General features: G+C 44.3%; 1 protein-coding gene across 1 annotated transcript in view; it reads right to left on the bottom strand.

The window, feature by feature from the left end:
- Nucleotides 1-13726, bottom strand: part of KSR2 (kinase suppressor of ras 2) — a 364696-nt gene that overhangs the window by 272396 nt on the left and 78574 nt on the right. Inside the window, exons 2-3 of the mRNA XM_081802115.1 lie at nucleotides 8340-8480; nucleotides 4633-4783 (exon numbers count right to left, since the gene is read on the bottom strand). Of these exons, the coding sequence (XP_081658241.1) occupies nucleotides 4633-4783; nucleotides 8340-8480 (292 nt within the window). The remainder of the gene's footprint in view (nucleotides 1-4632; nucleotides 4784-8339; nucleotides 8481-13726) is intronic.

The following is a 13726-nucleotide window of genomic DNA, read 5'->3' as shown; positions in this document are numbered from 1 at the left end:
ACTTTAAGCCACTGGTGATTTGCATGGGCTACATGTGTAAAAAGGTGTATTAATTCAGAAATATTGGGGTGCCTGGGTGGCTCAGTTGGTTAAATGTCTGCCGTTGGCTCAAGTCATGATCCCAGAGTCCTGGGATGAAGCCCCACATTGGGCTCCCTGCTCAGCAGAGTCTGCTCCTCCCTCTTCCTCTGCTGCTCCCCCTGTTTGTGTGCAGTGCATGCGCTCTCTCTCTCTCTCTCTCTAATAAATAAATAATCTTTTTTAAAAAAACTTTTAATTCAGAAATATTTACTAAGTCCCTACAGTGTACCAGATATTGATATCAGGCTGGGAATAAAATGGTGAGCAAAAAGAGGTCCGATCCCTGCCCTTTTGCAGCTTACAGTCTGGTGAAGAGATAGGCATCCACTTTTTTAAAAAAAATCACTCCCCCAAAAAAGGTCAAAATTTAAATTAAAATGTGACGAGCAGCCCTGCTGCAAACAGGAAGAGCAGAAGTAAAGTGTGACACCACGGAAATTCGGAACTGGGTGTGTAGACAAGACGGAGTTAGGGGTCCCCAGAAAAACAAAGATGAGATACAGCTTTCTTAACATCAGCCAAGTCATGTGAGGACCCCGGCTGTTTTATGATCGATGCCTGGCCAGTGTTATTTGCACAAACATGTTTCTCGAAGAACTTCCCGGGATGCATCAAAATTGCAGAAAAAAATAGATCTCGGCAGTTAATGATTTTCAGGGAACAAAAAAATGTAAAACACAAATAGCCACTACCAAGCCAGCACATAGTCTGACCACAGCAGGGACAGTAAATCAGTGGTAAAACTCCCAGTGCTTTTTCAGAAGTCAAGATTGACCCAATGCCCACTCTTGTGTCATCTCTGCAGGATTTAAACCCCTCTGAGTGCACAAACACAGGGCTAACTGGAGTCAGAGCGCTGACGATGCGACCCAGGCTGGCCCGTGATTTCAACCAACTAGGACCTGGACTCCTGTCACCTTCGGATGACTTTGTCCCAATTCTAGACTGAACTGTCCTCTGCCAAACTCCTGCGTGAATACACACACGCCTGCTGCTTAAAACTCCCCCAATTTTGTTGTTGGGAGAGGCTGTGCTTGCAGAGCTATCTCCCTGCCTCTTTCCTCGTAACCAGTAATACAAAGTTCGTCGCTTCCAACACCTCCTTGGGTTGTGCAATGTAATGCACCCGACATGGCGCTGAGTTGAGCTGCTCCCACGCTGACCTCAGCACCAAGAGCCGTAGGATTTAGACAAACGTGCAGCACTTGGCCACCGTTGCCAAGGTCCCAGTGGCCATAAGGCTGTATCGGAGGCAGGACACTGTAGACGGGATCTGAGCTGCCTGGGAAGGGCTGGTAGAGGCAGGAGGATGAAGGGGAGCGGAATTTGCTACCCCAAAATATGTCCCTTTGGCATAAGGGTTATTTTAGGCTGATTATTTTGAAAAAACAGCAGACAGAGGGGAAGCTCTGAAACCCGAGTAGAAGTCTCACTTTTGTAAAAGACATTGACATTGATAACGGAAACCTCCATGTATAAGGGTGTCTCCAACTCGGTATCAGAAGGGTGACTCTAAAACTCTAGAAACTTCTATCAGTGGAGAAGGCAGAGACTTCTGTACAACCGCCTTCCCCTTGTTAATTGTGCTTTTCCTGGTCACCTCCCGTAACTGCCTCTCCCCCACCCCCACCCCGCCCCGCCTAACCCTCTCTTTTGTCTTTAGCTAGAGATGTGATTTAAGGTGATGCCTTGGGCCACTCTGAAGAGTTACTCAGTTTCCCCAAGGCTTTTCCACATATACAGAAGGGATCCATGTTAGTAAACCTCTGTTTTCTCCTATTAATCTTTTATTACAGGGGCCATCTCAGCCAAGTATCCAGAAGGATAGAGAGAAAAAAATTTTCCCCCACCAGGATCGAAGAGATCACCGTCTTTCAAACCATGGCTCACACCCTGTAAGTGAGGTGTGACATGAAAGTGATGGGTCATTACCAGCATTGGGTAAGTGATACAGAATGAAACAGAAAACAATGCAAAATACCATATATAGTAAGAATGAGTTTGATGGTAATTCTCTATTTCACAAGACTCATTTCAGGTGTGTGTGTGCGTGCGTGCGTGTGTGTGTGTACAGAACTGCAATGTAAATCCAATTCAATTCTGTGCATCTTTTTTTTTTTAATTTATTTTTTTTTATTCTTATGTTAATCCCCCTACATTACATCATTAGTTTAAATGAAGTGTTCCATGATTCATTGTTTGTGCCAATTCTGTGCATCTTGATCAAAACTGAAAACCAGGGGCGCCTGGGTGGCTCAGTTGGTTAAGCGTCTGCCTTCGGCTCAGGTCATGATCCCAGGGTCCTAGGATCAAGCCCCACATCAGGCTCCCTGCTCGGCGGGAAGCCTGCTTCTCCCTCTCCCACTCCCCCTGCTTGTGTTCCCTCTCTCGCTGTCTCTGTCAAATAAATAAAATCTTAAAAAAAACAAAAAACTGAAAACCACCAGAGTAGAGGCCCTCTCAAGGTCTCGCCCAGCCCAGGATGTCACCAAGGATGAGTGCTCAGCCTGCGGAGGGTTGACAGAAACACCTGTTTCAGGCAGAGCAGGAGGCCAGCTCTACTTATAAGAACTTCACCAAACTCTGATGGGAAGATGTGAACTCGGAAATGCAATTAACCACCTAACCTCAGTGTTCACTCTCATGTATCATGGGGGGCAGGGGTGGAGGAGCCGGGAGAGGAGTAAATTGATACAAACTTTCTGGAAAGCTACCTGGTAATGTTCACCAGACTATCTGGAGGCGTTTTTGTTTGTCATGACCGGAATTGGGAGGAGAAAGGATGATACCGTTATTAATCTCATAACTGAGGCCAGGGATGCTGCCAAATATCCTTCAATAAGAGGACAGCCTCTGACTCAGGGTCCATTTTGATGATGACCGTAGCTTTGATAAGGATGTGCTAGCAAGAAAGAATACAAAAGGGCATGCACCAGGGAGCGGGAGGCGGGAGGAATCCAGGCCAATGACCTGTTTCAAATATGTTCTCTTTCATTCCCTGCTGTATCCCAGCCCTGTTGGCACATAGTAGTCAGGAAATAACTTGTTGAATGTTCCATGCTGAATCCAGCAAAGGCTTCTGTGGCTAAGCAGATGCCTGACGGTTCCAGACTGAGGTCCTACAGTGACACCTAGTGGCAGAAACTGAAACAACCATGCAGGTAGACCAGATTTAGGGGGTGTTTGCAGAGCCGATCCCTTCTGACTACAAAGGCCCCAGAATTTGCAGGGAAATCATGAGGCTAGTGAGGAGCAGGCAATTCAAGAGGACGATACGTGATGTCCTGCTAATAAAGGCAAACAAGGGTTTGAGCAATTAATGGGAAAGATCAAAGACAGATGATGTGAAAAAAGAAAAAAACAAGCCCAGGGGTGCCTGGGTGGCCCAGTTGGTTAAGGGTCCAACTCTTGATTTCAGCTCAGGTCTTGATTTCAGGGTGGTGAGTTCAAGCCCCACATTAAGGCCTACTAAAAAAAGAAAAAAATTCCCAAAATGGAGTCATTCACCCCCACAAGATAGCAAACCCAGACTTAGTTTTAACCTCTCAGGAAACAACTCTCTCTTTTGTTTTGCTAATAACTCTTGCCCTACCCTCCTGCCTATAAAAACCTTCTCTTGTGCAACTTCTCTACTTGCTAGAAGGGATTCTGCCCGATTCATAACTGATCTCCAATTCATCTGGTTGAATTTTGCTTTTTTTTTCTAACGATTTGGACCCCAAGCTGATAAAACAAGTCACAGAGGTTATTTAATTAGGTGGGGGGGAAAAGTTTCAAAATGTGCATGGATAATCCTAATTCTATTGTTTATTTATTTATTTATTTTTAAGATTTTATTTATTTATCAGAGAGAGAGAGACAGAGGCAGGCAGAGGGAGAAACAGGCTCCTTGCTGAGCAAGGAGCCCGATGTGGGACTCAATCCCAGGACCCTGGGATCACGACCTGAGCCGAAGGCAGACGCTTAACCGACTGAGCCACTCAGGCGTCCCCTAATTCTACTGTTTGTTTTTTTTTTAATTCTATTGTTTAAAAAGAGGATGCACATACCCATTTGTCTGGAAGAATTACACCAAAACTTTTTACCAAAATGACAACGGTAGGTTCCCTAGAGGGCAAAGCTTGGGATAGTTCTTTTCTTTTTATCTATTTTTTGTTTTATTTTACACTGAATGTCTATTGTTTATGTAAAAAAAAAAAAAAAAAGAAGAAGAAGAAGAAGTTAGATGGATGTGGACCCAAAATGCAAAGGCATTTAAGAATGTCTAAGGTACAAAGACCCTGATCACCTATGCACACCTTGGATTTCCATATCTGGGCTCTTATTATCCAGAACCAAATGCACTACAACCTCAGCGCTCCCTTGAGCATGAGCTTCCAAGAACTGCCCTCACCCCTTCTGGCTCCCGAATCCCCTCTTTTCTCCGCTCGTGAGTGATATTTACCATCCAAAGCTGACTGTCTCATCCTGGCCTGCAGCACAGGCACGGAAATCGGGAGGAACCGAGGCCGATGTGCTGGGGACGAGTCTCCATCCCCCGGGCCTGCTCACCTGACATGTGGACATTCCGGAGGCAGGACAGGGAGGCATTGAGACGGGCGCACTCCTCCCGGTTGGCTCCGTATTTCTCCACCGTCTCACACACCTGCTCATCTGTCATCTCCAAGAGGTCCTCCAGACTCAGCTGGCCAGGGGTGATTTCCTACAGGAGGGAAGGAAGAAGGATGGTAAACACACCTCAGGTGCCCGGAGGGAAGGTGAGTGGGCTGAGCCTCCACACTGCCATCTAGCGGTACCTAGGGGAAACAGGCCTGGGTTTGAATCTCAGCTTGGCCACTCATTACCTCAGGCAAGTCATTTACCCTCTCTGAGCCTCACTTTATGCCCCTGTACAATGGAGGTCTTAAGTGTGCATACTTGGTAAGGTAGCCCCTATCATTAGCACACAGACAGTGGTCCATAGACGGTGGTAGTTAATTATCTGTCTCCCTCACGCCCCCCGCCCCGTACCTTCTGAACTCCTTATGGGCGGGCTCCACTTTCCTCGTCTTTGGATGGCCCTCTATGCCTCCTGCTCAGCTTGGCTTGTCCCCAGTACAGGGAGAACTCAGAGCAGAGCAAACTGGATAGCCCAAGTCTCCTGATGGCTGTCCTCCCTGGCCACACCTTCTAGGGTCTAGATTGGGGGGTTAGGAACCCAAAGTGGCGGTAAGCTGGAATCCCGTGGGTAGCTCAGCGCTGGAAATGAAACCGGATTTGTGTCTGAGCCCCATAGGGCACGGCTTTGCATTCTAAGACAAAGTAGTAAGGCTGGAGTATGGCATGGGGTGGGGACAGGAACACTTCTGGAAAGATGGGCTGGGAACAGAAAAGGCAGGATTGCCAGCTGTAAATGTCCCTTCACCACCACCAGCAACCACCCCCCCTTCCCCAAAACGATATGTCCCCGGACACCATAATATAGATACACCTTGAAATTTGTCAAACTTTGATATTTATGCATCTTTATGCATTTATGCATATTTATGCATCTATATCATATGTGTATATAAAATGGAGAGCCTTCATTTATAGTAGCTAATGGTATCCAGTGTTTTTACATATGTTATTTAAAAATAAGTACTTTAAGATACTAAAAATGGAGATTCTAGGACACTAGGATACTTCTGCCCTCTTGTGGCCATATCTGCATATTACAACAAAATCAGACACCTTCCCCTGCCCGCCCCCCAACCCCCAATACGGACATTTAACTGGCAGCCAGAAGGAGGAAAACTTCTTTCCCGGCCTCAAAACAGATGCAGAGCAAAAGCCATGAAGTCAAATCAGTGCCTTTCCAACTCACTAGGGCAGGGAGCAGGAGAAAACAATACTTAAGTCATTTAGGGCTTTTCTCAAATAGGGACACATGGCTCGTAAAGCCCACTTTAAGAAAAGTGATGGTCCAGGATCTGAAGGTACCAAAAAAATCACATTTAGAGGGACTCATTCACAACCCAAAAGAATTCTCCTCTTTGCTTCAGGATTCACTTGTGCATTTTAATCCTATCATTTACTCCCCAAATACTAAATTTCCACTGAAATTTGGGGTCACAGAAAAAAAATCACAGAAGTAATAATGACATAAAAAATGGACAAAGCCTAAGGAAACCCGGATTAACAGAGCAGATGCACTTCCGTTCAATAAAGTGACAATAATAAGCGAAAATGAAACGGATGGCGCACTGTTTTAAGGGCTTTTCTTGGGTTTTCTTTAAATGTCACAAAGACCACATAAAGTAGTACTTTCATCATCATCATCATTGGTCTGTAATTAGGACACTAAAATTCAGAGAGGTTAGACTACTTGCGCAGGGATGCACAGCAAGTAAGTTTGAACCCAGGCTGTTACTTCGGAGCGTTCGCCATACTGCTGGTTCCCCCTCAGAAAGGGGACCTCTGGTGGACGCATGCAGAAGCTGCAGGCAGAGAGCTGGAACCCCAGCTCCTCCCCATCCCCTGGTTGGTGGAGCCAGGATTCTAACAGCCTAAGGTAAGAGCCAGAGCTGGGGCACCTGCAGGCCAGGTAAATGAGCAAAACTGCCAACTAGCAGGAGCCTGCATGATCTGAAGGGGCAGCAGAAATCAGGTCATTGCCACCAGATGGAAATTCAGTGCCTTGTGTTCAGCAATTTGGCTTTTTCGAGAGAAGCCAGAGATCTGGAGGGGTTTTATGCAAACTCTTTATGCTTTTAAATATTGGCTCAAAAATTTTTTTTGCAAACACCGTATCAGACAAACAAAAATTGTGCATCAGATACAAGGAACAGCTTGGAGGCCACCAGATTTCAGCCCTTGGCTGAGATGATTTTGTCTCTGTATTCACCCCGCTTGATAAATAATTGGTCCCAAAAGCCTCTAAAAAGTGGATTGGCCCTTGCAAAAAAAATGTACTGTCTGTAGTTATACGTGACCTTTCATTTTAAGGATATTCACATGAAAATTCCATCCTGGGAAGGAAATAAAGGAACATAGAATCATACACCATCAAATGAGCATGCATGAGGTGGGGGCAGGGGCAGGGATGGAGGAATATGTGGGTCCTTCGTCTAGCTCAGCATCTGGTGGGTTCAGGTGAGCTCACATAGAGGTCAAGGTCTGAAAAAGACAAAAGGTGGAAGACAATCTTCCGGGCCTCTTCAAGCAAGAAGAAGGGCGCACCATGAGAAATGGCACTTGGTCCTGCAGGCAAGGGGGACACCCCCTTGTCTACCCAGCTCAGCGAGTCCCCAGCAACAGACAAAGGAGGAGAAAGCACAGTGCTTCCCACCTGCTCCGGAGTCCTTCTGAGCTGCATTCTCCTGCCAGCACCATCCACTCACTAGCAGGGGAAGTCGCTTCATCTCTGAGCCTCAGATTCTTGCTCTGCATAATGGGGATAACTGTCCCCACCTCAAAAGACCATTGTGAGGGTCTGAACAGCCTCAACAGTTGAGATCCTGGGTGTAAAGCCCTTAGGACAACTCCTGGCCCCAAATATTCAGTGACTGGTTTTATTAGGAAGGCCTGGACACTGGAAAGAGTGGGGACCTGGGATCCAAGAGGGTAGGAAAATCTCACTATCCTTGAGATTTTAAGGATGTGGTCCACACCTGTTACTTCCAAAGCTTTCAACAATAATAACAAGCTGACATTTGCTGAATGCTATTAGGTGCCCAAATGTGAGCGGAACATTTTAGATGGACCATCTCATTATATCTTTCTAGCTACTTCAGAAGAGGAGACAATCATTACCCCCATTTAACAGATGAGAAAACTAATGCCCTCAGTCGGTGGTGTCCAATATGGTGGCTACCGGCCACATTAATTAACATTAAAGACAATTAAAAATTCAGTTCATCAGTCACATGAACTAATCACAATTCAAGTGCCCAAGAGCTCCCTGGGTCTGGTGGCCACTGCATCAGACAGCACAGATATAAAATATTTCCAACATTGCAGAAAGTTCTGCTGGACAGCACCAGTCTAAAAGGTAACATGACTCGGCCAAGGTGACTGAGCTAATGAGTGGCAGAGCTGAAAGAGGATCCAACTGAGCATAGAACCATGTTCTTAACAACCCACTTGGACAGCATCAGAAATTCTCTGCGCCTTCCTCCAACACATATTTACTGGGGGCTTACTATGTGCCGGGCACAGGCAAAAACCCGCTGTGCAGGGGGCTGGCTTCTGGCCAGTAAGGGGCAGGGGGCAGGGGGCCGGGGGCCATCTCCAGTCACCTCCAAGACTTCCTTGCGCACATCGACGATCCGGAACCAGTGCCGGAGCTGGGGGAAGCCGTCCAACTCGGCGTTGCGCTCCTGAAGGGCCACCTTCTTTTTGCAGGACAGCTGACGGCTGAAGTACTTCACCAGCTTGCTCTGCGGAGACACAGATGAGGACAGAGGGCGGGTCTCAGAGGCACGGCCAAGGGAGGATAAACAAGAATCTCCCCACTGCCCCCTCCCCGCCCGAAACCCATCCAATGCCTATGTTAAAGACTGGTTTAACTGCAGGGAGGAGGGGCACACAGGGGTGTCACTTTATTGGGGGGCCTTTGGGCTGCAATCACGTACATTTCCACTGCATAGATCCTTGGACCCAAAGATTCCACTTCTAGGAACTCACCTAGAGATGCCGTCCTGGGCAAGAGGACTATAAAAGAATATTTCTTACAGATTGGCAAAAGATTGAAAACACTCTGAGGGTCCATCAGCAGGAGACTCATAAATGCAGGTACACAAGGGAACTCTATGCAGCTATAAAATAAAATGAGGAAGCGTGCTATGTACTCATACAGAACAATCTCCAAGATACATTGTTACATAAAAATGCTCTCCCATGCATGTGGGCAATGTCTACATTTATGTATCTTTGTAAATGCAGACACTCTCTGGGAGGATTTCTAATAACCTAGGGAAGGGAAGAGAGGGGTGAGGAAGAGGGGTGGAAGAAACATTTTTGTTTGTTTTTACTTTAATTTTTAATTAAAGCAGAGTCAACATGCAATATTATATTAGTATCAAGTGCACAACCTAGTGATTCAACAATTACATACATTATGCTGTGCTCACTACCAGAAGCAGATAAGCATAGTGACATTTGTCACCGTACAAAGTTATTACAATGGTATTGACTATATTCCCAATGCTGTACTTTTCAGGGGAGGAAGAGGTGCAAACTTCCAGTTATAGAATAAATAAGTCACAGAGATTAAAAGTACAGCAGAGAAACATTTCATTGAAATCCTTTTGTACTACATGAATCTTACATGCAAATATTCACAAATTCACGAATACTTATAGAATGAGATGGACATGAACTCATGCTATGGAGAGATGCCACGACACAAGAAAGGAAAACTAGTTATGTAAAAACTAACATCTGGCACACCTCTCTCACTTACAATGTATTTCTAAGGACAGTGCTCCTGTAGGGTTTTATACTAAAGAAATAATTAAGAATATTCACAAGGCTTTGCTCTAAATTGAAAAGAGCCACGAAAAATTGGAAACAATCCAATCTTCAACAATAGGGGATGATGTAAGTACATTACAATATAGCTCTATGATGGCATATCATTAAAAATAATGTATAAAATATGTATAATATTTATAACGTACAAATCATGCATTAAAAATTTATAAAACTATATGTGTAGAGATGCACAGAAAAAGCCTTGGGAGGGTATATGACAAAATATGAGCAGTAGTTATCTCTGCTAGTAAGATTATAGGTGATTAAGATTACTCAGATTAATAATAATTATAATTAAGATTATTAATGAGATTATTAATAAATATTAAGATTATTGATAGAGATTTTTTCTATTTGCTTCTCTACAGCAAAATTAGAAAATATGAAGTATATGTATTACCTGCTTATTAATGGAAAAAATGTTTAGATGGCCTTGGCAAAATTTCTTTAACACTGATACTATCCAGTGTCACCAAGAATGAGAGAAACCATTGAGAATGCCACTGGAAGGCATTGATTTTTGTCTCAATGTTTTAATAGTCTCACTTCTAGGAATCCACCCTACAGAAATACTTATATATGTGTGTACGTGGGGATAAAGGCCTGGCTCGTTACTGCAGCACAATAATTTTAAAGACTTGAAAAGGTAGATTGATACATATTGACTCGGGAAAATCTCCAAGATTTTCATCTTCAGTGAAAAAGCAATCTGCAAAGACAGCATATACTATGATTACATTTATATTTTTAAAACTCTATGTGTGTTGGGGTGCCTAGCTGGCTCAGTCCGATGAATGCATGGCTCTTGATCTCAAGGGTTGTGGGTTTGAGCCCCATGTTGGGTGTAGAGATGACTTAAAAATAAAATCTGGAAAACCATGTTTAAAAAGGTACATTAACCGAGGGGTGCCCAGGGGGTGCAGGTGGTTAGGTGTCCGACTCTTGGCTTCAGCTTAGATCGTGATCTCTGGGTGGTGAGACTGAGCCCCATGTGGGGCTCTGCACTCAGCACAGAGTCTGCTTAAGACTCTCCATCTCCTTCTGCTCCTCCCCACCCCCCGCTCTCTCTCAAATAAATAAATAAAATCTTTTTAAAAATAAAAAGGTCCATTAACCGAAAAATTAAGTATGAATGAATTACAGCACATCCATAGGATGGAATACTGTGTGAACTTTCAAAAACAAGGTAGATTTAGATATGAAAACTGTCTCCAACAGTTACCACTCTCTCTCTCTCTATTCTAGTAAGTTTCAGGACAAAAGAGGTCTCAGAATTATAACTTTCTTTGCCGCACAGAAAAGAAACCCCTGCAATTAACAGCAAAATGGATCGCTCAGACCCTGAGATCATGTCACCTATTACTGGCAGTAAGCATGCCCAGCAGGCTTGCTCCTTTGCACTGATTTAAGTTGAGGGCTTATTAGTAATTGCAAAAATAGAAGAGCACAATATAGAACCAGAGAAAGAGGACTCTACTGTAAAGTCTTTAATTTTTTTTTTTTTCCATGCCCGTGTGTTGGAGTAAGAGGCGGCGTCAGGGAGGGGCTAGGACCTTGGGCACCAGAATCAGGCTAACCTGGGCTCCGGTATCCACTGCGCTCCTCAGCAGCCAAAGGACCTCAAGCAAGTTTCAAAACTGCTCTAAACCTCGGTTTCCTCACCTGGAAAGTGAAGGTTCAAGTGTACCTACTTCACAGGATTGTGAGGAGAGTTAAAAGGGATTATTCATGCAAAGCGGTGCTGAATGCGTAGCAACAGTGCTGATTTTGCGCTCCATAAACTCACAAGCATCTGCCACAGTTTCCTGGGAGGGGTTATGCCCCAAATTTACTAACTCTCAGTACCAGAAAAAGTCTTTCTGATAAATTAAAATTAATCTCTTTCAAAATACGTATTCTTTAAAGATCAAATGTATCCTTTCTCCAATGTTTAAAATATACAAAGTTATACTGCAAAGAAAGGTACTTTTAGTTGGGTTAAACTAAAAACTGTCTTCCTAACTCATTATTTAAATCCTGATTCTGAAATTCACAGGATTTAAATCTAAGCAACTTACAGAAATTGCTTAAAAGGATACATGCTTACTTTATTAACTATATCTATAAATTTGGGATTTTTGCTAACTGGCCTTCCTCAAGCTTTTCACCTAAATAAATACAGTTTTACTCTTCATTATTTTATGCCTTTATGTGCCCGTGTTGGATTTCAAATATGGCGAAAGAAATAAGAATGTGGTTTCTTGACATAAATAAAAACGATAAAAACAATGTGGTTTCTTGACTTAAAGAAAGAAACAAAGAAAGCAACATCATGTCTCTCATACCTTTATTTTTTTAAGTTTTTATTTAAGTAATCTCTACACCCAGCGTGGGGCTTGAACTCACAACCCCAAGATCAAGAGTCACACGCTCCACCAACTGAGCCAGCTAAGTGCCCCAGTCTCTCATATTTTTGATTAAGCATTCATTGTCACAGAAGACTGAAAAACCAGACTGAGCCCTGATGCTGAATGGCAGGAGCCAGGGAGCCATGTCACAACCCCGCTCAAACACCCATTCTTGAATAGCAGATCTCCCAAGCGTGGGTCACACTGATAACTTGAGGCATGGCATTGAGTGACAATGGGTCGCATAGTAAGCATGTTCTCCGTCCAAATCTCTCTTCAGCTATCTGACCATATATCAAGGAGACAGTCTCTGTCCAGTGATGCTATGTCTTTAACACCTAGCATGTTCTGATCTCTGTAACAGAGAGCAGGACATAGACTCATAGCCTTGGGCAGGTAACAATAGTGAGCACAGTGTAATAATGACACCACTTTTTTGTTTGTTTGTTGTTTTTTTTAAAGATTTTATTTATTTGTCAGAGAGAGAGAGAGAACACAAGCAGGGGGGAGTGGCAGAGGGAGAGGGAGAGGGAGAAGCAGGTTCCCCGCTGAGCGAGGAGACGGTCGGGACTCGATCCCAGGACCCTGAGATCATGACCTGAGCTGAAGGCATCCCATGATACTACGGTTTTTGTTGTGTTGATTTTTTTTTTTAATTTTATTTATTCATTTGAGAGAGAGAGAGAGAGAAAGACAGAGAGAGCACAAGCAGAGGGAGAGAGAGAAGCAGACTCCCCGCTGAGCTGGCAGTCTGATGCGGGGCTGGATCCCAGAACCTGGAGATCATGACCTGAGCCGAAGGCAGAGGCTTAACCATCTGAGCCACCCAGGTGCCCCTGTTGTGTTAATTTTCTTGACTGCCTTCCATTCATGGCAAAGTGATACTAGTTTTCCATTATAATAGTTGTATAATGTTTATTTTTAAATACATGTATGTTTTTAAAAATTGAGTGGGTTTAAAGAACATACACATGGGGCGCCTGGGTGGCTCAGATGGTTAAGCGTCTGCCTTCGGCTCAGATCGTGATCTCCACGTCCTGGAATCGAGCCCTGCATTGTTGGGCTCCCAGTTCAGTGGGGAGTCTGCTTCTCCCTCTCCCTTTGCCTCTCCCCTGCTTGTGCTCTCTCTGTCTCTCTCTCTCTCTCAAATGAATAAATAAAATATTTTTTAAAAAGAACATACACAGATACAGCAAAAAGCACAATGGTGGGGTCAAACTAATGAGTTGGGGAAACACTGTTCTATAGAATAACATTCAAATTCAGACATTATTCAGGGCTCAGCTGTAGTCCATTTCTCCTTCCTTACCTCTTTCATTTCCATGCAATTCCCTAAACACATCACCTCAAATGTCCCCCCTCTATGATTTTATTCAGGTCCCCCATCTAGAAGTCATTTCTATACCCACCTGTGGTAGATTGTAAAGATACCCCGAGTCCTTTATGCCTCCTGCCTCCATACCCTTTGCAATGTGCCCTTACAATTAACTCACAAACGAGGCAGAGTCTGTGCCCACAACCCTCCAATCGGTTGTGAAAGTTTCTCACCTCAGCCAATAGAAAAAGGCTTTGCATGGTTCTACTTGCTGCCTTGGATCTGCCATATCCATGAGAATGTGTCCAGGCTGGTCAGTTAATCAACCGAAGGAGGACGGACCAGGGAGAGCAAAGCCAAGTCTTCCCCAACATCCCAGACAAAGCCAGCCATCTCAGCTCAGGCAAAAGCCAAGTGTTCCCAGGCTGTTGGCTGTGAGTGAACCCAG

The sequence above is a fragment of the Leptonychotes weddellii genome, chromosome 13 (assembly GCF_054177405.1).
Source record: "Leptonychotes weddellii isolate Sample4059 chromosome 13, ASM5417740v2, whole genome shotgun sequence".
Classification (NCBI taxonomy): Eukaryota; Metazoa; Chordata; class Mammalia; order Carnivora; family Phocidae; genus Leptonychotes; species Leptonychotes weddellii.
Note: the sequence above shows the minus strand (reverse complement) of the source record. Positions and strands in the feature narration are given on the sequence as shown.